The sequence below is a fragment of the Brassica napus genome, chromosome A5, assembly GCF_020379485.1.
Source record: "Brassica napus cultivar Da-Ae chromosome A5, Da-Ae, whole genome shotgun sequence".
Lineage (NCBI taxonomy): Eukaryota > Viridiplantae > Streptophyta > Magnoliopsida > Brassicales > Brassicaceae > Brassica > Brassica napus.
In genome coordinates, this window is record NC_063438.1 from 247,716 (window position 1) to 273,882 (window position 26,167).

The 26,167-nt window shown below is 29.5% G+C and overlaps 1 protein-coding gene and 1 pseudogene across 1 annotated transcript; both read right to left on the reverse strand.

Moving 5' to 3' along the window:
- Positions 1-22,154: 22,154 nt before the first annotated feature.
- On the reverse strand, positions 22,155-23,444 carry LOC106453269 (annotated as a pseudogene).
- Positions 23,445-23,574: 130 nt separating this feature from the next.
- On the reverse strand, positions 23,575-26,026 carry LOC106396297 (SWI/SNF complex subunit SWI3A-like). The gene is made up of 7 exons (XM_013836647.3): positions 25,806-26,026; positions 25,219-25,724; positions 24,706-25,140; positions 24,424-24,566; positions 24,293-24,345; positions 24,061-24,206; positions 23,575-23,978 (listed from the first exon to the last, which is right to left on the reverse strand). Exons 1-7 carry the CDS (start codon positions 25,888-25,890, stop codon positions 23,802-23,804), a joined length of 1,545 nt encoding a protein of 514 aa, XP_013692101.2. The 5' UTR covers positions 25,891-26,026; the 3' UTR covers positions 23,575-23,801.
- Positions 26,027-26,167: the final 141 nt, after the last annotated feature.

Sequence of the window (26,167 nt, forward strand, 5' to 3'; positions counted from 1 at the left end):
CTAAATTAATTGACAAACTCTTAAAACGATGTCCATGTACCATGAAAGAGAGATTAATATACATTAATACAAATGTAGAATGTGTTTAGAAATTTTAAAACAACACTAAAGATCATAGACTTCAGTATATAGAGCATTTACCGAAAATTCAATATTTTCGCAGGGGTTAACACGTAGATTTTGAGAAAATTTCAAAACATATGAAAATATTGTTTTAATTCATAGTTGCATCCTTCGCCAACATATGATGAATTTCAAAGAGGTTTGGAACTTTTGTTGTCTTCCTTTCTCTAAAAAATAGCGATTTTATAGTGCTTAGTCCATCAATTTAGGGAGTATTACGAAGATTTACTAAATTAATTAACAACAACTTAAAACGATACCCATGTACCATGAAAGAGAGTTTAATATACATTAATACAAATGTATAATGTGTTTAGAAATTTTAAAACAACACTAAAGATCATAGGCTTCAGTATATAGAACATTTACCGAAAATTCAATATTTTCGTAGGGGTTAACACATAGATTTTGAGAAAAATTCAAAAAATATGAAAATATTGTTTTAATGCATAGTTGCATCCTTCACCAACATATGACGAAGATCAAAGAGGTTTGGAACTTTTGTTGTCTTCCCTTCTCTAAAAAATAGCGATTTTATAGTGCTTAGTCCACCAATTTAGGAAGTATTACGAAGTTTTACTAAGTTAATTGACAAAAAAATAAAACCATGCCCATGTACCATGAAATAGAGATTAATATAGATTAATACAAATGTTGAATGTGTTTAGAAATTTTAAAACAACACTAAAGATCATAGGCTTCAATATATAGAGCATTTACCGAAAATTCAATATTTTCATAGGTGTTACACATAGATTTTGAGAAAAATTCAATAAATATGAAAATATTGTATTAATGCATAGTTGCATCCTTTACCAACATATGATGAAGTTCAAAGATGTTTGGAACTTTTGTTGTCTTTGTTTCTCTAAAAAGTAGCGATTTTATAGTGTTTAGTCCACCAATTTAGGGAGTATTACAAAGTTTTACTAAATTAATTGACAAAAACTCAAAACGATGCCCATGTACCATGAAAGAGAGATTAATATACATTAATACAAATTAAGAATGTGTTTAGAAATTTTAAAACAACTCTAAAGATCATAGGCTTCAATATATAGAGCATTTTCAAAAAATTCAATATTTTCGTAAGGGTTAACACATAGATTTTGAGAAAAAATCAATAAATATGAAAATATTCTTTTAATGCATAGTTGCATCCTTCACCAACATATGACGAAGTTCAAAGATGTTTGGAACTTTTGTTCTCTTCGTTTCTCTAAAAAATAGTAATTTTATAGTGCTTAGTCCACCAATTTAGGGAGTATTACTAAGTTTTACTAAATTAATTGACAAAAACTAAAAACGATGCCCATGTACCATGAAAGAGAGATTAATATACATTAATACAAATTAAGAATAGGTTTAGAAATTTTAAAACAACATTAAAGATTATAGGTTTCAGTATATAAAGCATTTACCGAAAATTCAATATTTTCGTAGTGGTTAACACATAGATTTTGAGAAAAATTCAAAAAATATGAAAATATTGTTTTAATGCATAGTTGCATCCTTCACCAACATATGATGAAGTTCAAAGACATTTGGAACTTTTGTTGTCTTCCTTTCTCTAAAAAATAGGGATTTTATAGTGCTTACTCCACTAATTTAGGAATATTACGAAGTTTTACAAAATTAATTGACAAAAATATAAAACGGTGCCCATGTATAATGAAAGAGAGATTAATATACATTAATGCAAATGAAGAATGTGTTTAGAAATTTTAAAACAACATTAAAGATCATAAGTTTCAGTATATAGAGCATTTACCGAAAATTCAATATTTTCGTAGGGGTTAACATATAGATCTTGAGAAAAATTCAAAAAAATGAAAATATTGTTTTAATGCATACTTGCATCCTTCGCCAACATATGATAAAGTTCAAAGAGGTTTGGAACTTTTGTTGTCTTATTTTCTCTAAAAAATAGCGATTTTATAGTGCTTAGTCCACCAATTTATGGAGTATTACGAAGTTTTACTAAATTAATTAACAAAAACTTAAAACGATGTCCATGTACCATGAAAGAGAGTTTAATATACATTAATACAAATGTATAATGTGTTTAGAACTTTTAATACAACACTAAAGATCATAGGCTTCAGTATATAGAACATTTTACGAAAATTCAATATTTTCGTAGGGACACATAGATTTTGAGAAAAATTCAAAAAATATGAAAATATTGTTTTAATTGATAGTTGCATCCTTCACCAACATATGATGAAGTTCAAATAGGTTTGGAACTTTTCTTGTCTTCCTTTCTCTAAAAAATAGCAATTTTATAGTGCTTAGTCCATCAATTTAGGGAGTATTACGAAGTTTTACTAAATTAATTGACAAAAACTTAAAACGATGCGCATGTACCATGATACAGAGATTAATATACATTATTACAAATGTAGAATGTGTTTAAAAATTTAAAACAACACTAAAGATGATAGGCTTCAGTATATAGATCATTTACCGAAAATTCAATATTTTCGTAGGGGTTACACATAGATTTTGAGAAAAATTCAATAAATATGAAAATATTGTTTTAATGCATAGTTGCATCCTTCACCAACATATGATGAAGTTCAAAGAGGTTTGGAACTTTTGTTGTCTTTGTTTCTCTAAAAAATAGCAATGTTATAGTGTTTAGTCCACCAATTTAAGGAGTATTATGAAGTTTTACTAAGTTAATTGACAAAAAATATAAAACGATGTCCACGTACCCTGAAAGAGAGTTTAATATACATTAATACAAATGTAGAATGTGTTTAGAAATTTTAAAACAACACTAAAGATCATAGGCTTCAGTATATAGAGCATTTACCAAAAATTCAATATTTTCATAGGGGTTAACACATAGATTTTGAGAAAAATTCAATAAATATGAAAATATTGTACTAATGCATAGTTGCATCCTTTACCAACATATGATGAAGTTCAAAGAGGTTTGGAACTTTGATTTTCTTCGTTTCTCTAAAAAATAGAGATGTTATAGTGCTTAGTCCACCAATTTAAGTAGTATTATGAATTTTACTAAGTTAATTGACAAAAAATTAAAACTATACCCATGTACCATGAAAGAGAGTTTAATATACATTAATACAAATGTAGAACGTATTTAGAAATATTAAAACAACACTAAAGATCATAGGCATCAGTATATAGAGCATTTACCAAAAATTCAATATTTTCATAGGGGTTAACACATAGATTTTGAGAAAAAATCAAGAAATATAAAAATATTGCTTTAATGCATAGTTGCATTATTCACCAACATATGATGAAATTCAAAGATGTTTGGAACTTTTGTTGTCTTTGTTTCTCTAAAAAATAGCGATTTTATAGTGCTTAGTCCACCAATTTAGGGAGTATTACGAACTTTTACTAAATTAATTGACAAAAACTTAAAACAATGCCCATGTACCATGAAAGAGAGATTAATATACATTAATACAAATGAAGAATGTGTTTAGAAATTTTAAAACAACTCTAAACATCATAGGCTTCAATATATAGAGCATTTTCCAAAAATTCAATATTTTCGTAGGGTTAACACATAGATTTTGAGAAAAATTCAATAAATATGAAAATATTGTTTTAATGCATAGTTGCATCCTTCACCAACATATGATGAAGTTCAAAGATGTTTGGAACTTTTGTTGTCTTCGTTTCTCTAAGAAATAGCGATTTTATAGTGCTTAGTCCATCAATTTAGGGAGTATTACGAAGTTTTACTAAATAACTTGACAAAAAATATAAAACGATGTCCATGTACCATGAAAGAGAGTTTAATAAATATTAATACAAATGTAGAATGTGTATAGAAATTTTAAAACAACACTAAAGATCATAGGCTTCAGTATATAGAGCATTTACCGAGAATTCAATATTTTCATAGGGGTTTACACATAGATTTTGAGAAAAATTCAATAAATATGAAAATATTGTTTTAATGCATAGTTGCATCTTTCACCAACATATGATGAAGTTCAAAGAGGTTTGGAACTTTGATTGTCTTCGTTTCTCTAAAAAATAGAGATGTTATAGTGCTTAGTCCACCAATTTAAGCAGTATTATGAATTTTACTAAGTTAATTGACAAAAAATTAAAACGATGCCCATGTACAATGAAAGAGAGTTTAATATACATTAATACAAATGTAGAATGTGTTTAGAAATTTTAAAACAACACTAAAGATCATAGGCTTCAGTATATAGAGCATTTACCGAAAATTCAATATTTTCATAGGGGTTAACACATAGATTTTGAGAAAAATTCAAAAAATATGAAAATATTGTTTTTATGCATAGTTGCATCATTCACCAACATATGATGAAGTTCAAAGATGTTTGGAACTTTTGTTGTCTTTGTTTCTCTAAAAAGTAGCGATTTTATAGTGTTTAGTCCACCAATTTAGGGAGTATTACAAAGTTTTACTAAATTAATTGACAAAAACTCAAAACGATGCCCATGTACCATGAAAGAGAGATTAATATACATTAATACAAATTAAGAATGTGTTTAGAAATTTTAAAACAACTCTAAAGATCATAGGCTTCAATATATAGAGCATTTTCCAAAAATTCAATATTTTCCAAAAATTCAATATTTTCCAAAATTCAAAATTTTGAGAAAAATTCAATAAATATGAAAATATTCTTTTAATGCATAGTTGCATCCTTCACCAACATATGATGAAGTTCAAAGATGTTTGGAACTTCTGTTCTCTTCGTTTCTCTAAAAAATAGCGATTTTAAATTGCTTAGTCCACCAATTTAGGGAGTATTACAAAGTTTTACTAAATTAATTGACAAAAACTAAAAACGATGCCCATGTACCATGAAAGAGAGATTAATATATATTAATACAAATGAAGAATGGGTTTAGAAATTTTAAAACAACATTAAAGATTATAGGTTTCAGTATATAGAGCATTTACCGAAAATTCAATATTTTCGTAGTGGTTAACACATAGATTTTGAGAAAAATTCAAAAAATATCAAAATATTGTTTTAATGCATAGTTGCATCCTTCGCCAACATATGATGAAGTTCAAAGAGATTTGGAACTTTTGTTGTCTTCCTTTCTCTAAAAAATAGGGATTTTATAGTGCTTACTCCACTAATTTAGGGAGTATTACGAAGTTTTACTAAATTAATTGACAAAAATATAAAACGGTGCCCATGTACAATGAAAGAGAGATTAATATACATTAATGCAAATGAATAATGTGTTTAGAAATTTTAAAACAACATTAAAGATCATAGGTTTCAGTATATAGAGCATTTACCGAAAATTCAATATTTTCGTAGGGGTTAACATATAGATCTTGAGAAAAATTCAAAAAAATGAAAATATTGTTTTAATGCATAGTTGCATCCTTCGCCAACATATGATAAAGTTCAAAGAGGTTTGGAACTTTTGTTGTCTTCCTTTCTCTAAAAAATAGCGATTTTATAGTTCTTAGTCCACCAATTTATGGAGTATTACGAAGTTTTACTAAATTAATTAACAAAAACTTAAAACGATGTCCATGTACCATGAAAGAGAGATTAATATACATTAATACAAATGTATAATGTGTTTAGAACTTTTAATACAACACTAAAGATCATAGGCTTCAGTATATAGAACATTTTACGAAAATTCAATATTTTCGTAGGGACACATAGATTTTGAGAAAAATTCAAAAAATATGAAAATATTGTTTTAATGCATAGTTGCATCCTTCACCAACATATGATGAAGTTCGAAGAGGTTTGGAACTTTTGTTGTCTTCCTTTCTCTAAAAAATAGCAATTTTATAGTGCTTAGTCCATCAATTTAGGGAGTATTACGAAGTTTTACTAAATTAATTGACAAAAACTTAAAACGATGCGCATGTACCATGATACAGAGATTAATATACATTATTACAAATGTAGAATGTGTTTAAAAATTTAAAACAACACTAAAGATGATTGGCTTCAGTATATAGATCATTTACCGAAAATTCAATATTTTCGTAGGGGTTACACATAGATTTTGAAAAAAATTCAATAAATATGAAAATATTGTTTTAATGCATAGTTGCATCCTTCACCAACATATGATGAAGTTCAAAGAGGTTTGGAACTTTTGTTGTCTTTGTTTCTCTAAAAAATAGCAATGTTATAGTGTTTAGTCCACCAATTTAAGGAGTATTATAAAGTTTTACTAAGTTAATTGACAAAAAATATAAAACGATGTCCACGTACCCTGAAAGAGAGTTTAATATACATTAATACAAATGTAGAATGTGTTTAGAAATTTTAAAACAACACAAAAGATCATAGGCTTCAGTATATAGAGCATTTACTAAAAATTCAATATTTTCATAGGGGTTAACACATAGATTTTGAGAAAAATTCAATAAATATGAAAATATTGTATTAATGCATAGTTGCATCATTTACCAACATATGATGAAGTTCAAAGAGGTTTGGAACTTTTATTGTCTTCGTTTCTCTAAAAAATAGAGATGTTATAGTGCTTAGTCCACCAATTTAAGTAGTATTCTGAATTTTACTAAGTTAATTGACAAAAAATTAAAACTATACCCATGTACCATGAAAGAGAGTTTAATATACATTAATACAAATGTAGAATGTGTTTAGAAATTTTAAAACAACACTAAAGATCATAGGCTACAGTATATAGAGCATTTACCGAAAATTTAATATTTTCATTGTGGTTAACACATAGATTTTGAGAAAAATTCAAAAAATATGAAAATATTGTTTTAATGCATAGTTGCATCCTTCGCCAACATATGATGAAGTTCAAAGAGATTTGGAACTTTTGTTGTCTTCCTTTCTCTAAAAAATAGGGATTTTATAGTGCTTACTCCACTAATTTAGGTAGTATTACGAAGTTTTACTAAATTAATTGACAAAAATATAAAACGGTGCCCATGTACAATGAAAGAGAGATTAATATACATTAATGCAAATGAAGAATGTGTTTAGAAATTTTAAAACAACATTAAAGATCATAGGTTTCAGTATATAGAGCATTTACCGAAAATTCAATATTTTCGTAGGGGTTAACATATAGATCTTGAGAAAAATTTTAAAAAATGAAAATATTGTTTTAATGCATAGTTGCATCCTTCGCCAACATATGATAAAGTTCAAAGAGGTTTGGAACTTTTTTTGTCTTCCTTTCTCTAAAAAATAGCGATTTTATAGTGCTTAGTCCACCAATTTATGGAGTATTACGAAGTTTTACTAAATTAATTAACAAAAACTTAAAACGATGTCCATGTACTATGAAAGAGAGTTTAATATACATTAATACAAATGTATAATGTGTTTAGAACTTTTAATACAACACTAAAGATCATAGGCTTCAGTATATAGAACATTTACCGAAAATTCAATATTTTCGTAGGGACACATAGATTTTGAGAAAAATTCAAAAAATATGAAAATATTGTTTTAATGCATAGTTGCATCCTTCACCAACATATGATGAAGTTCAAAGAGGTTTTGGAACTTTGATTGTCTTCGTTTCTCTAAAAAATAGAGATGTTATAGTGCTTAGTCCACCAATTTAAGTAGTATTATGAATTTTACTAAGTTAATTGACAAAAAATTAAAACTATACCTATGTACCATGAAAGAGAGTTTAATATACATTAATACAAATGTAGAACGTATTTAGAAATATTAAAACAACACTAAAGATCATAGGCATCAGTATATAGAGCATTTACCAAAAATTCAATATTTTCATAGGGGTTAACACATAGATTTTGAGAAAAATTCAAGAAATATAAAAATATTGTTTTAATGCATAGTTGCATTATTCACCAACATATGATGAAGTTCAAAGATGTTTGGAACTTTTGTTGTCTTTGTTTCTCTAAAAAATAGCGATTTTATAGTGCTTAGTCCACCAATTTAGGGAGTATTACGAACTTTTACTAAATTAATTGACAAAAACTTAAAACAATGCCCATGTACCATGAAAGAGAGATTAATATACATTAATACAAATGAAGAATGTGTTTAGAAATTTTAAAACAACTCTAAACATCATAGGCTTCAATATATAGAGCATTTTCCAAAAATTCAATATTTTCGTAGGGGTTAACACATAGATTTTGAGAAAAATTCAATAAATATGAAAATATTGTTTTAATGCATAGTTGCATCCTTCACCAACATATGATGAAGTTCAAAGATGTTTGGAACTTTTGTTGTCTTTGTTTTTCTTAAAAATAGCAATTTTATAGTGCTTAGTTCACCAATTTAGGGAGTATTACGAAGTTTTACTAAATTAATTGAAAAAATCTAAAAACGATGCCCATGTACCATGAAAGAGAGATTAATATACATTAATACAATTGTAGAATGTGTTTATAAATTTTAAAACAACACTAAAGATCATAGGCTTCAGTATATAGAGCATTTACCGAAAATTCAATATTTTCGTAGGGGTTAACACATAGATTTTGAGAAAATTTCGAAAATATGAAAAATACTGTTTTAATGCATAGTTGCATCCTTCACCAACATATGATGAAGTTCAAAGATGTTTGGAACTTTTGTTGTCTTCGTTTCTCTAAGAAATAGCGATTTAATAGTGCTTAGTACACCAATTTAGGGAGTATTACGAAGTTTTAATAAATTAATTGACAAAAACTCAAAACGATGCCCATGTACCATGAAAGAGAGATTAATATACATTAATACAAATGAAGAATGTGTTTAGAAATTTTAAAACCACTCTAAAGATCATAGGCTTCAATATATAGAGCATTTTCCGAAAAATCAATATTTTCGTAGGGGTTAACACATAGATTTTGAGAAAAATTCAATAAATATGAAAATATTATTTTAATGCATAGTTGCATCCTTCACCAATATATGATGAAGTTCAAAGATGTTTGAAACTTTTGTTGTCTTTGTTTTTCTAAAAAATAGCGATTTTATAGTGCTTCGTCCACCAATTTAGGGAGTATTACGAAGTTTTACTAAATTAATTGACAAAAACTAAAAACGATGTCCATGTACCATGAAAGAGAGTATAATATACATTAATACAAATGAAGAATGTGTTTAGAAATTTTAAAACAGCTCTAAAGATCATAGGCTTCAATATATAGAGCATTTTCCGAAAGCTCAATATTTTCGTAGGGGTTAACACATAGATTTTGAGAAAAATTCAAAAAATATTAAATTATTGTTTTAATACATAGTTGCATCCTTCGCCAACATATGATGAAGTTCAAAGATTTTTGGAACTTTTGTTGTCTTTGTTTCTCTAAAAAATAGCGAGTTTATAGTGCTTAGTCCACCAATTTTGGGAGTATTACGAAGCTTTACTAAATTAATTGACAAAAACTCAAAACAATGCCCATGTACCATGAAAGAGAGATTAATATACTTTAATACAAACGTATAATGTGTTTATAAATTTTAAAACAACACTAAAGATCATAGGCTTTAGTATATAGAGCATTTACCGAAAATTCAATATTTTCGTAGGGGTTAACACATAGATTTTGAGAAAATTTCGAAAATATGAAAAATATTGTTTTAATACATAGTTGTATCCTTCGCCAACATATGATGAAGTTCAAAGATTTTTGGAACTTTTGTTGTCTTTGTTTCTCTAAAAAATAGCGAGTTTATAGTGCTTAGTCCACCAATTTTGGGAGTATTACGAAGCTTTACTAAATTAATTGACAAAAACTCAAAACAATGCCCATGTACCATGAAAGAGAGATTAATATACTTTAATACAAACGTATAATGTGTTTAGAAATTTTAAAACAACACTAAAGATCATAGGCTTTAGTATATAGAGCATTTACCGAAAATTCAATATTTTCGTAGGGGTTAACACATAGATTTTGAGAAAATTTCGAAAATATGAAAAATATTGTTTTAATGCATAGTTGCATCTTTCACCAACATATGATGAAGTTCAAAGATGTTTGGAACTTTTGTTGTTTTCGTTTCTCTAAGAAATAGCGATTTTATAGTGTTTAGTCCACCAATTTAGGGAGTATTACGAAGTTTTACTAAATTACTTGACAAAAACTCAAAACGATGCTCATGTACCATGAAAGAGAGATTAATATACATTAATACAAATGAAAAATGTGTTTAAAAATTTTAAAACAACTCTAAAGATCATAGGCTTCAATATATAGAGCATTTTCCGAAAATTCAATATTTTCGTAGGGGTTAACACATAGATTTTGAGAAAAATTCAATAAATATGAAAATATTGTTTTAATGCATAGTTGCATCCTCCACCAACATATGGTAAAGTTTAAAGATGTTTGGAACTTCGATTGTCTTCGTTTCTCTAAAAAATGGAGATGTTATAGTGCTTAGTCCACCAATTTAAGTAGTATTATGAATTTTACTAACTTCATTGACAAAAAATTAAAACGATGCCCATGTACCATGAAAGAGAGATTAATATACATTAATACAAATGTAGAATGTGTTTAGAAATTTTAAAACAACACTAAAGATCATAGGCTTCAGTATATAGAGCATTTACCGAAAATTTAATATTTTCATAGTGGTTAACACATAGATTTTGAGAAAAATTCAAAAAATATGAAAATATTGTTTTAATGCATAGTTGCATCCTTCGCCAACATATGATGAAGTTCAAAGAGATTTGAAACTTCTGTTGTCTTCCTTTCTCTAAAAAATAGGGATTTTATAGTGCTTACTCCACTAATTTAGGTAGTATTACGAAGTTTTACTAAATTAATTGACAAAAATATAAAACGGTGCCCATGTACAATGAAAGAGAGATTAATATACATTAATGCAAATGAAGAATGTGTTTAGAAATTTTAAAACAACATTAAAGATCATAGGTTTTAGTATATAGAGCATTTACCGAAAATTCAATATTTTCGTAGGGGTTAACATATAGATCTTGAGAAAAATTTAAAAAAATGAAAATATTGTTTTAATGCATAGTTGCATCTTTCGCCAACATATGATAAAGTTCAAAGAGATTTGGAACTTTTGTTGTCTTCCTTTCTCTAAAAAATAGCAATTTTATAGTGCTTAGTCCACCAATTTATGGAGTATTACGAAGTTTTACTAAATTAACTGACAAAAACTTAAAACGATGTCCATGTACCATGAAAGAGAGTTTAATATACATTATTACAAATGTAGAATGTGTTTAGAACTTTTAATACAACACTAAAGATCATAGGCTTCAGTATATAGAACATTTACCAAAAATTCAATATTTTCGTAGGGGTTTACACATAGATTTTGAGAAAAATTAAAAAAATATAAAAATATTGTATTAATGCATAGTTGCATCCTTTACCAACATATGATGAAGTTCAAAGAGGTTTGGAACTTTGATTGTCTTCGTTTCTCTAAAAAATAGAGATGTTATAGTGCTTAGTCCACCAATTTAAGTATTATTATGAATTTTACTAAGTTAATTGACAAAAAATTAAAACTATACCTATGTACCATGAAAGAGAGTTTAATATACATTAATACAAATGTAGAACGTATTTAGAAATATTAAAACAACACTAAAGATCATAGGCATCAGTATATAGAGCATTTACCAAAAATTCAATATTTTCATAGGGGTTAACACATAGATTTTGAGAAAAATTCAAGAAATATAAAAATATTGTTTTAATGCATAGTTGCATTATTCACCAACATATGATGAAGTTCAAAGATGTTTGGAACTTTTGTTGTCTTTGTTTCTCTAAAAAATAGCGATTTTATAGTGCTTAGTCCACCAATTTAGGGAGTATTACGAAGTTTTACTAAATTAACTGACAAAAACTTAAAACGATGTCCATGTACCATGAAAGAGAGTTTAATATACATTATTACAAATGTAGAATGTGTTTAGAACTTTTAATACAACACTAAAGATCATAGGCTTCAGTATATAGAACATTTACCGAAAATTCAATATTTTCGTAGGGGTTTACACATAGATTTTGAGAAAAATTAAAAAAATATAAAAATATTGTATTAATGCATAGTTGCATCCTTTACCAACATATGATGAAGTTCAAAGAGGTTTGGAACTTTGATTGTCTTCGTTTCTCTAAAAAATAGAGATGTTATAGTGCTTAGTCCACCAATTTAAGTATTATTATGAATTTTACTAAGTTAATTGACAAAAAATTAAAACTATGCCCATGTACCATGAAAGAGAGTTTAATATACATTAATACAAATGTAGAACGTATTTAGAAATATTAAAACAACACTAAAGATCATAGGCTTCAGTATATAGAGCATTTACCAAAAATTCAATATTTTCATAGGGGTTAACACATAGCTTTTGGGAAAAATTCAAGAAATATAAAAATATTGCTTTAATGCATAGTTGCATTATTCACCAACATATGATGAAGTTCAAAGATGTTTGGAACTTTTGTTGTCTTTGTTTCTCTAAAAAATAGCGATTTTATAGTGCTTAGTCCACCAATTTAGGGAGTATTACGAACTTCTACTAAATTAATTGACAAAAACTTAAAACAATGCCCATGTACCATGAAAGAGAGATTAATATACATTAATACAAATGAAGAATGTGTTTAGAAATTTTAAAACAACTCTAAACATCATAGGCTTCAATATATAGAGCATTTTCCAAAAATTCAATATTTTCGTAGGGGTTAACACATAGATTTTGAGAAAAATTTAATAAATATGAAAATATTGTTTTAATGCATAGTTGCATCCTTCACCAACATATGATGAAGTTCAAAGATGTTTGGAACTTTTGTTGTCTTTGTTTTTCTAAAAAATAGCGATTTTATAGTGCTTAGTCCACCAATTTAGGGAGTATTACGAAGTTTTACTAAATTAATTGAAAAAAACTAAAAACGATGCCCATGTACCATGAAAGAGACATTAATATACATTATTACAATTGTAGAATGTGTTTATAAATTTTAAAACAACACTAAAGATCATAGGCTTCAGTATATAGAGCATTTACCGAAAATTCAATATTTTCGTAGGGGTTAACACATAGATTTTGAGAAAATTTCGAAAATATGAAAAATACTGTTTTAATGCATAGTTGCATCCTTCACCAACATATGATGAAGTTCAAAGATGTTTGGAACTTTTGTTGTCTTCCTTTCTCTAAGAAATAGCGATTTTATAGTGCTTTGTCCACCAATTTAGGGAGTATTACGAAGTTTTAATAAATTAATTGACAAAAACTCAAAACGATGCCCATGTACCAAGAAAGAGAGATTAATATACATTAATACAAATGAAGAATGTGTTTAGAAATTTTAAAACAACTCTAAAGATCATAGGCTTCAATATATAGAGCATTTTCCGAATATTCAATATTTTCGTAGGGGTTAACACATATATTTTGAGAAAATTTCGAAAAAAAGAAAAATTCTGTTTTAATGCATAGTTGCATCCTTCACCAACATATGATGAAGTTCAAAGATGTTTGGAACTTTTGTTGTCTTCGTTTCTCTAAGAAATAGCAATTTTTTAGTGCTTAGTCCACCAATTTAAGGAGTATTACGAAGTTTTACTAAATTAATTGACAAAAACTCAAAATGATGCAGTTGTACCATGAAATAAAGATTAATATACATTAATACAAATGAAGAACGTGTTTAGAAATTTTAAAACAACTCTAAAGATCATAGGCTTCAATATATAGAGCATTTTCCGAAAATTCAATATTTTCATAGGGGTTAACACATAGATTTTGAGAAAAATTCAATAAATATGAAAATATTGTTTTAATGCATAGTTGCATCCTTCACCAACATATGATAAAGTTTAAAGATTTTTGGAACTTTGGTTGTCTTCGTTTCTCTAAAAAATAGAGATGTTATAGTGCTTAGTCCACCAATTTAAGTAGTATTATGAATTTTACTAAGTTAATTGACAAAAAATTAAAACGATGCTCATGTACCATGAAAGAGAGTTTAATATACATTAATACAAATGAAGATTGTGTTTAGAAATTTTAAAACAACTCTAAATATAATAGGCTTCAATATATAGAGCATTTTCTGAAAATTCAATATTTTCATAGGGGTTAACACATAGATTTTGAGAAAAATTTAAAAAATATTAAAATATTGTTTTAATGCATAGTTGCATCCTTCGCCAACATATGATGAAGTTCAAAGAGGTTTGCAACTTTTGTTGTCTTCCTTTCTCTAAAAATAGCAATGTTATAGTGTTTAGTCCAACAATTTAAGGAGTATTATGAAGTTTTACTATGTTAATTGGCAAAAAAAATAAAACGATGTTCATGTACCATGAAAAAGAGTTTAATATACATTAATAAAAATGTAGAATGTGTTTAGAAATTTTAAAACAACACTAAAGATCATAGGCTTCAGTATATAGAGCATTTACCACAATTTTAATATTTTCATAGGGGTTACACATAGAATTTTAGAAAAATTCAATAAATATGAAAATATTGTTTTAATGCATAGTTGCATCCTTCGCCAACATATGATGAAGTTCAAAGAGGTTTGGAACTTTGATTGTCTTCGTTTCTCTAAAAAATAGAAATGTTATAGTGCTTAGTCCACCAATTTAAGTAGTATTATGAATTTTACTAAGTTAATTGACAAAAAAATTAAAACGATGCCCATGTACCATGAAAGAGAGTTTAATATACATTAAAACAAATGTAGAATGTATTTATAAATTTTAAAACAACACAAAAGATCATAGGCTTCAGTATATAGAGCATTTACCAAAAATTCAATATTTTCATAGGGGTGTTAACACATAGATTTTGAGAAAAATTCAAGAAATATAAAAATATTGTTTTAATGCATAGTTGCATCATTCACCAACATTTGATGAAGTTCAAAGATGTTTGGAACTTTTGTTGTCTTTGTTTCTCTAAAAAATAGCGATTTTATAGTGCTTAGTCCACCAATTTAAGGAGTATTACGAAGTTTTACTAAATTAATTGACAAAAACTTAAAACAATGCCCATGTACCATGAAAGAGAGATTAATATACATTAATACAAACGTATAATGTGTTTAGAAATTTTAAAACAACACTAAAGATCATAGGCTTCAGTATATATGATGAAGTTCAAAGATGTTAGGAACTTTTGTTGTCTTCGTTTCTCTAAGAAATAGCGATTTTATAATGCTTAGTCCATCAATTTAGGGAGTATTACGAAGTTTTACTAAATTACTTGACAAAAAACTAAAAATGATGAACATGTACCATGAAAGGGAGATTAATATATATTAATACAAATGTAAAATGCGTTTAGAAAATTTTAAACAACACTAAAGATCATAGGCTTCAGTATATAGAGCATTTTCCGAAAATTCAATATTTTCGTAGGGGTTAACACATATATTTTGAGAAACATTCAATAAATATGAAAATATTATTTTAATTCATAGTTGCATCTTTCACCAACATATGATGAAGTTCAAAGAGGTTTGAAACTTTGATTGTCTTTGTTTCTCAAAAAATAGAGATGTTATAGTGCTTAGTCCACCAATTTAAGTAGTATTATGAATTTTACTAAGTTAATTGACAAAAAATTAAAACGATTCTCATGTACCATGAAAGAGAGTTTAATATACATTAATACAAATGTAGAATGTGTTTAGAAATTTTAAAACGACACTAAAGATAATAGGCTTCAGTATATAGAGCATTTACCGAAAATTCATTATTTTCGTTGGGGTTAACACATAGACTTTGAAAAAAATTCAAAAAATATTAAAATATTGTTTTAATGCATAGTTGCATCCTTCGCCAACTTATGATGAAGTTCAAAGAGGTTTGGAACTTTGATTGTCTTCGTTTCTCTAAAATATAGGGATTTTATAGTGCTTGGTCCACCAATTTAGGGAGTATTACGAAGTTTTACTAAATTAATTGACAAAAACTTAAAACGATGCCCATTTACCATGAAAGAGAGATTAATATTCATTCATACAATTGTAGAATGTGTTTAGAAAATTTAAAACAACACTAAAGATCATAGGCTTTAGTATATAGAGCATTTACCGAAAATTCAATATTTTCGTAGGGGGTTAACACATAGATTTTGAGAAAAATTTAAAAAATATGAAAATATTGTTTTAATGCATAGTTGCATCATTCACCAACATATTATGAAGTTCAAAGATGTTTGGAACTTTTGTTGTCTTATTTTCTCTAAAAAATAGCGATTTTATTGTGTTTAGTCCACCAATTTAGGGAGTATTACGAAGTTTTACTAATTTAATTGACAAAAACTTAAAACGATGCCCATGTACCATGAAACAGAGATTAATATACATTAATACAAATGTAGAATGTGTTTAGAAATTTTAAAACAACACTAAAGATCATAGGCTTCAGTATATAGAGCATTTACAGAAAATTCAATATTTACCGAAAATAACACATAGATTTTGAGAAAATTTCGAAAATATGAAAATACTGTTTTAATGCATAGTTTCAATATTAAGAGCATTTTCCGAAAATTCAATATTATCGTAGGGGTTTTTAACACATAGATTTTGAGAAAAATTCAAAAAATATTAAAATATTGTTTAATGCATAGTTGCATCCTTCGCCAACATATGTTGCAGTTCAAAGATGTTTGGAACTTTTGTTGTCTTCTTTTCTCTAAAAAATAGGGATTTTATAGTGCTTACTCCACCAATTTAGGGAGTATTACGAAGTTTTACTAAATTAATTGACAAAAAATTAAAACGATGCCCATGTACCATGAAAGAGAGTTTAATATACATTAATACAAATGTATAATGTGTTTAGAAATTTTAAAACAACACTAAAGATCATTGGCTTCAGTATATAGAGCATTTACCGAAAATTCAATATTTTCATAGGGGTTAACACATAGATTTTGAGAAAAATTCAATAAATATGAAAATATTGTTTTAATGTATAGTTGTATCATTCACCAACATATAATGAAGTTCAAAGATGTTTGGAACTTTTGTTGTCTTTGTTTCTCTAAAAAATAGCGATTTTATAGTGTTTAGTCCACCAATTTAGGGAGTATTACGAAGTTTTACTAAATTAATTGACAAAAACTTAAAACGATGCCCATGTACCATGAAAGAGAGGTTAATATACATTAATACAAATGTAGAATGTGTTTAGAAAATTTAAAACAACACTAAAGATCCTAGGCTTCAGTATATAGAGCATTTACTGAAAATTCAATATTTTCGTAGGGGTTAACACATAGATTTTGAGAAAATTTCGAAAATATGAAAATACTGTTTTAATGCATAGTTGCATCCTTCACCAACATATGATGAAGTTCAAAGATGTTTGGAACTTTTGTTGTCTTCGTTTCTCTAAGAAATAGCGATTTTATAGTGCTTAGTCCACCAATTTAGGGAGTATTACGAAGTTTTACTAAATTAATTGACAAAAACTCAAAACAATGTCCATGAACCATGAAATAGAGATTAATATACATTAATACAAATGAAGAATGTGTTTAGAAATTTAAAACAACTCGAAAGATCATAGGCTTCAATATATAGAGCATTTTACGAAAATTCAATATTTTCGTAGGGATTAACACATAGATTTTGAGAAAAATTCAATAAATATGAAATTATTGTTTTAATGCATAGTTGCATCCTTCACCAACATATGATGAAGTTCAAAGATGTTTGGAATTTTTGTTGTCTTCGTTTCTCTAAAATAGCGATTTTATAGTGCTTAGTCCACCAATTTAGGTAGTATTACGAAGTTTTACTAAATTAATTGACAAAAACTAAAAACGATGCCCATGTACCATGAAAAAGAAATTAATATACATTAATACAATTGAAGAATGTGTTTAGAAATTTTCAAACAACTCTAAAGATCATAGGTTTCAATATATAGAGCATTTTCCGAAAATTCAATATTTTCGTAGGGGTTGTTAACACATAGATTTTGAGAAAAATTCAAAAAATATTAAAATATCGTTTAATGCATAGTTGCATCCTTCGCCAACATATGATGAAGTTCAAAGATGTTTGAAACTTTTGTTGTCTTCGTTTCTCTAAAAAATAGGGATTTTATAGCGCTTACTCCACCAATTTAGGAAGTACTACGAAGTTTTACTAAATTAATTGATAAAAACTTAAAACGATGCCCATGTACCATGAAAGAGAGATTAATATACATTAATGCAAATGAAGAATGTGTTTAGAAATTTTAAAACAACATTAAAGATCATACGTTTCAGTATATAGAGCATTTACCGAAAATTTAATATTTTCGTAGGAGTTAACACATAGATCTTGAGAAAAATTCAAAAAATATGAAAATATTGTTTTATTGCATAGTTGCATCCTTCGCCAACATATGATAAAATTCAAAGAGGTTTGGAACTTTTGTTGTCTTCCTTTCTCTAAAAAATAGCGATTTTATAGTGCTTAGTCCACCAATTTATGGAGTATTACGAAATTTTACAAAATTAATTAACAAAAAACCTTAAACGATGTCCATGTACCATGAAAGAGAGTTTAATATACATTATTACAAATGTATAATGTGTTTAGAAATTTTAAAACAACACTAAAGATCATAGGCTTCAGTATATAGAACATTTACCGAAAATTCAATATTTTCGTAAGGGTTAACACATAGATTTTGAGAAAAATTCAAAAAAATATGAAAATATTGTTTTAATGCATAGTTACATCCTTCACCAACATATGATGAAGTTCAAAGAGGTTTGAAACTTTTTTTGTCTTCCTTTCTCTAAAATATAGCAATTTTATAGTGCTTAGTCCACCAATTTAGGGAGTATTACAAAGTTTTACTAAATTAATTGACAAAAACTTAAAACTATGCCCATGTACCATGAAAGAGAGATTAATATACATTAATACAAATATAGAATGTGTTTAGAAATTTTAAAACAACACTAAAGATCATAGGCTTCGGTATATAGAGGATTTACCGAAAAATTCAATATTTTCGTAGGAGGTTAACACATAGATTTTGAGAAAAATTCAAAAAATATGAAAATGTTGTTGTAATGCATAGTTGCATCCTTCGCCAACATATTATGAAGTTCAAAGAGGTTTGGAACTTTTGTTATCTTTGTTTCTCTAAAAAAAGCAATGTTATAGTGTTTAGTCCACTTATTTAAGGAGTATTATGAAATTTTACTAAGTTAATTGACAAAAAATATAAAACGATGCCCATGTACCATGAAAAAGAGTTTAATATACATTAATATAAATGAAGAATGTGTTTAAAAATTTAAAAACAACTCTAAAGGTCATAGGCTTCAATATCTAAAGCATTTTCCGAAAATTCAATATTATCGTAGGGGTTGTTAACACATAGATTTTGAAAAAAATTCAAAAAATATTAAAATATTGTTTAATGCATAGTTGCATCCTTCGCCAACATATGTTGAAGTTCAAAGATGTTTGTAACTTTTGTTGTCTTCTTTTCTCTAAAAAATAGGGATTTTATAGTGCTTACTCCACCAATTTAGAGAGTATTATGAAGTTTTACTAAATTAATTGACAAAAAATTAAAACGATGCCCATGTACCATGAAAGAGAGTTTAATATACATTAATAAAAATGTAGAATGTGTTTAGAAATTTTAAAACAACACTAAAGATCATAGGCTTCAGTATATAGAGCATTTACCGAAAATTCAATATTTTCATAGGGGTTAACACATAGATTTTGAGAAAAATTCAATAAATATGAAAATATTGTTTTAATGTATAGTTGTATCATTCACCAACATATAATGAAGTTCAAAGATTTTTGGAACTTTTGTTGTCTTTGTTTCTCTAAAAAATAGCGATTTTATAGTGTTTAGTCCACCAATTTAGGGAGTATTACGAAGTTTTACTAAATTAATTGACAAAAACTTAAAACGATGCCCATGTACCATGAAAGAGAGGTTAATATACATTAATACAAATGTAGAATGTGTTTAGAAAATTTAAAACAACACTAAAGATCCTAGGCTTCAGTATATAGAGCATTTACTAAAAATTCAATATTTTCGTAGGGGTTAACACATAGATTTTGAAAAAATTTTGAAACTATGAAAATACTGTTTTAATGCATAGTTGCATCATTCACCAACATATGATGAAGTTCAAAGATGTTTGGAACTTTTGTTGTCTTCGTTTCTCTAAGAAATAGCGATTTTATAGTGCTTAGTCCATCAATTAGGGAGTATTACGAAGTTTTACTAAATTACTTGACAAAAACTAAAAATGATGCACATGTACCATGAAAGAGAGATTAATATACATTAATACAAATGTTGAATGTGTTTAGAAATTTTAAAACAACACTAAAGATCATAGGCTTCAGTATATAGAGCATTTACCGAAAATTCAATATTTTCGTAAGGGTTAAAATATAGATTTTGAGAAAATTTTAAAAAATATTAAAATATTGTTTTAATGCATAGTTGCATCCTTCGCCAACATATGATGAAGTTCAAAGAGGTTTGAAACTTTGATTGTCTTTGTTTCTCTAAAAATAGAGATGTTATAGTGCTTAGTCCACCAATTTAAGTAGTATTATGAATTTTACTAAGTTAATTGACCAAAAATTAAAACGATTTTCATGTACCATGAAAGAGAGATTAATATACATTAATACAAATGTAGAATGTGTTTAGAAATTTTAAAACAACACTAAAGATCATAGGCTTTAGTATATAGAGCATTTACCGAAAATTCAATATTTTCGTAAGGGTTAAAATATAGATTTTGAGAAAATTTTAAAAAATATTAAAATATTGTTTTAATGCATAGTTGCATCCTTCGCCAACATATGATGAAGTTTAAAGAGGTTTGAAACTTTGATTGTCTTTGTTTCTCTAAAAATAGAGATGTTATAGTGCTTAGTCCACCAATTTAAGTAGTATTATGAATTTTACTAAGTTAACTGACAAAAAATTAAAACGATTCCCATGTACCATGAAAGAGAGATTAATATACATTAATACAAATGTAGAATGTGTTTAGAAATTTTAAAACAACACTAAAGATCATAGGCTTCAGTATATAGAGCATTTACCGAAAATTCAATATTTTCGTAGGGGTTAACACAGATTTTGAGAAAAATTCAAAAAATATGAAAATATTGTTTTAATGTATAGTTGCATCTTTCACCAACATATGATGAAGTTCAAAGATGTTTGGAACTTTTGTTGTCTTCGTTTCTCTAAAAAAATAGCGATTTTATAGTGCTTAGTCCACCAATTTAGGGAGTATTACGAAATTTTACTAAATTAATTGACAAAAACTTAAAACGATTCTCATGTACCATGAAAGAGAGTTTAATATACATTAATACAAATGTAGAATGTATTTAGAAATTATAAAACAACACTAAAGATCATAGACTTCAGTATATTGAGCATTTACCGAAAATTCAATATTTTCGTAGGGATTACTAACACATAAATTTTGAAAAAAAATCAAAAATATTAAAATATTTTTTTAATGCATAGTTGCATCATTTCCCAATATATGATGAAGTTCAAAGATGTTTGGAACTTTTTTTTGTCCCAGTTTCTCTAGCAAATAGCGATTTAATAGTTGTTGATCCCTTCCCCCACACAAAGTTCTATTCTACACTATGCCTACACAAACTAAAGTCTAAACCCAAGAAGGACAGTACGTTCATTTCCATCCATCAGGCTCAATTCGAAAGCTCACAATAAGTTTACCTTAGGCATTTTCCTAATTTCCTACTTCTCATGATTCTTTGTCTGAAGATTACAACGCAACGTGGATAGTAAATATTTAAGATCCTTTTATTTGCGGTAAAAAAAAAAGGTAACTTTTTTTTATAAAAAAGAGGGTTTATGGATGCACTATCCAGCTTTCCATGAAGAAGCTACAGGGAGAGATGTAACACCAAAGATGTCTAAAACCATAAAAGGGGCATTCGATTAATTGGCAAAAGAATGGCAGAAAAACTCCAGAGATGCTTCATCTCATGCAGTTGCTATCACAAGATTCGTAAGATCAAACTAATTTCAAAGGAGGAGAAGATAACAATTTGGATATAGTTCAAAAAGTAACATGTCTCTGATAGTAATATAGCAGAAATTTCTCCAAAGAGAATTAATACATATAACAATCTCCAAAAAACTAGTTCTCGATATCTTGAGGTGGAATCTGATAAGGAACACTATGTGGACCACTTGCACTATGGAGATAGAAGGGGATGTCAGACACATCCACAATTCCCATTTCATCATAATCATAGATGATAAGGAACATGCTGCCAGGAAAGGAAGAAGCAGGGACACAGAAAGGTTCAGACATTGAGAGGAACATGGCGAGATCTCCCATGTCTTGAGTGTAGACAGCGTTTCCTTCATCGTCTAGCTTGAACACCATTAAAAATTCTGTTTTCATTATGTCAACACCTTCCTTGTTCTTCGCTGTCTTCTTGTACTGCTTAACCAAGAAAGTCTCACGGGTGGGTCTTGACTCAACCAAGTGCTCGATCGTGAAGCACGAATCCATAAGCTCACGTGTGGCCATGTGAAGCTTAGTAAGGTTTTGGAACTGTACTTTGTGCAGCTTGGGGTCATCGCTGCCAGCAAGGGTCCCATGACCCGATGAGGTGTCCTCCAGATCCGAGAACATGACACGGGAGGAGGAGCAGAAGCAAGGGTTTTCGATCTTAATGTTGGTCCACTCGGGACTCTGACCAGCTGGTTTGCAAAAAGCTGAGCTGAGGTCCTAAGAACTTGACAGCCACGACACAGTCCTCATCATCCTCTGGAGAAGATGATGACATTGACACGTTGGTGATGATATTGGTTTGGCAATGAGGAAGGGTCACAAGAGGAGGCAGAGGGATACGTTTCGGATTTGCATCCGATGCTACAGGGTTTAGATCGTCTACGAGACGCAGGATTCCATCTTCCTTCAGAGTAGCTATCCACCCATGAGATGCCCCTATCGTTAGGGTTTTTTCATCATCATATTCTTTAAACACCAACTCCAAAGGTATCATCTTGTCAAGATCAGTCACGGAACGTTGATTAGCATAGGCAACTTCGAGTCTTCCTAGACCGTTTTCACTAGGAATAGCGCCCATGATGGAACAAGGAGGGGTTTGCCGCCGCAAGGAATTAGTTGACAAGGCCTTAGAGAGAAGAAGAGAAACAGAGGAGGATCTTCTCACTCCAAGACGGCTGAGAAACAAAGACATATGAGTGAGTGCTGTTAAACCAAAAAACAAAAAAAGCCAAGAGAGAACTAATGATCTTCAATCTTCTCCACCTAAAACATCTCCCATTAATACAGAGAAATAGCCTTGCCCACCAAGTTTTTTTTTTAGGTCTGATATTATTCACTATTTATTTTTATTGATACAGCAAAAAGAGCCTTACTCATTACTGCCTCGTTTCTTTTATACTTGTATTTTTTTTTCCTTTATTGCCGTTTTGCTACTCTCGCGGTCAATGTAGTGGAGATCGTTGGACCTCACACCCATTTTTAAACATTCAATTATTTCTTTACCGTAGTCTCTCTCATACATGTAGTAACAACAAAGAGACACCATAAAGAAAAGGCCAAAAGTGAACACAAACAAGTCCATCTTTAATCTCTCAACCATCAATCCTCCCCTCCTACGGACTAACAAATCCTTGATCTACATTAATTAGAAGGATCATTATTTATTTCACGCAAGTATGATCCCAACGTTTGGTAATACCGCCACTAAACGCGCTTTGCAGAACGCTAATCCTCTCTTGGATAATTGTTTCCTTTGCCCCCTCCATCACTTTCTCTTCCGCATCCATTATCACTTCCAACTCCTCCAGAAACTTCAACTTGCTCTTCATCTTCTTCAGCTTCATTTCAATTAAAAAACAGAACGACTGTGGTCAAGACACAACACAACAAATAATCTTCTGTTCGAACCAAGCAACCTACCTGTTGGTCAATTACACTCGCAACTAACAATTCCATCTCTCTTTCTTCTTGATCAGCCAGGACTTTTGCATGAGCAGCCGCGGCTCCAAGAGCTGTTGCCACTGACACTCTCATCCTTAAACCTACGGGTAGGTCCTCAAGCCCCTCTGCATCGTTAATTAATAAGTATTATAAAAATCTAAAAACGTCTTGAGCTTTTCATTATAAACACTAATTGGATAATAGAATTTACCTTTCTCTTCTTGCTGTTCCTCAATATCTGATGTATCTTTGTCTCCAACAGATCTGTGAAATATCGAAAGCTTAACATTTAGACTTGGCAACGATATGAGAAGCAAATTAAGGAGGGTTGGAGAATCAAACCTGTCAGCCGCAGAATTTTTGTAATCACTGGTTGTTTCGAAAATATCTTTAGGACAAGAGGCTTCATCACAAAGAGCAGCAATTGCAGCTTTTGCAGCAGCGGTTGTGACAGATGGACCAACTTTGCATGCCATTGCTGCGACCTGTTGCACAATATATGCAAATATTGAAATCTCTTTTTGGTTCCAGTAAAGCCACTCTTTGCTACAGTTGAGAAGTCCGAGTATTACACTCAACTATGGAAAGATAATATGATGAACACAAGGCAAACGGTTTATTAACCTGTTTCATAAGGTAACTATCACCATCTGACATCATTGCAGCACGTTTCCTTTTTGCTGGAGGCTCATCTTCTTCATTTTCTTCCCTCGTCTCTGTTTCCTTGTGTTCTTGTCCGTCAGTTTTCATCTGTTGCACAAGATTGGATGGAGACGAAAGGTGTTCATCCTCGGTGGGGACAGAGGATCTGAGTCTTCCGGAGGCAGAACCCATCAGAAAGTCTCCAAACGGGAGCTCAATGAGCTTGGAGATACAGTCAAGTCTAGACTTGGTAGAAACACTTTGTGCAACGAGTTCCCAGTCATGTCCATGTTTGAGCACAGATTCTAGCAAGAGAAGGGTCTCTTCCTCGGTCCAGGCAGCTGCAGCAGAACTGCCAATCAACTCTGCGGAATTGTTCTCCCCCCCATTCTTGAAACACTTGTCGCATAAGTTACTCTGCCAAACATCTTGTATGTTAAGAAAGAAAAGACAAGCCAATCCATAAACAAACATAGAAAAAAAGGAAAAAGTAACCTTGTTATTATGTTCATAGAAAGCAGCAGAATGAGAAGGACAAGGTTGTCCACAAACCAACGCAGGCTTCTTGAAAACATCTGAGTAAGAGGTCAATGGGGGAAATGTGAGGGCAGGCTCAGCTCTTTCCTCAACAAGGGGAGGTGCGATAACAGGTCTCGTAGAATTAGGGGTAGAAGTAACTCGAATCCCAGCGGGGGTGGTCCCTTGTTCGATCTTAGCTTCACTCTCCTCCACTACCACATCATCACTTTTCTGGAGGAAATTGATCAAACCCCATTTTTCGAGGAAGAGAAACACTTTGCGGAGCAAATTGACATCGCCGATGAGGTACTTGCGGATGCTGGTGAAGGTGAGCCTGCGAGAGGTGTCTTCTCTGTACTTGTTGATGATGAAATCTCTGTACTCCTTGTAGACCTTTGGGGTTCGAGTGATAGAGCTCTCACTGAAGAACTCAGTAAACTCGCGTCTCTCGATTTCGTGTATATCATCCCATACGAACCAACCTATCACCAACCATTATCAATCGCAAAATAGAAAGATCTAAAACGATGTTAGAGATATATAAAGAGTTGAAGGAGACATACTGGATTGAGCAGGGATGGTGTAGAGCTCAAGCTCAAGCTCAAGCTCTGCGTCTTTGCTGCTGCTTCGATCTGTCGTCACTTCCATCTCCTCCTTCCTTACAACAACACAGATTCCCTCCAAATCTATTCAGCCCCCTTGAATCTCTCTCTCTCTCTGTCAATATCACTATATCTAAACTTCTGACACGATAAATTAAAATCAAAGGGTCAATTTCCTAATTACTTCTTCTAACCTTGCAGGAACTTGGGTAAATTTTAACAAGAACCAGGCCCAAGCTGTTAACCTCTTTGTCAAAGCCCAAGAGTCAATGCCATTATCTATCGGATTCGAGCCCATTTATTTTTTTTGTCCAAAGATTCAT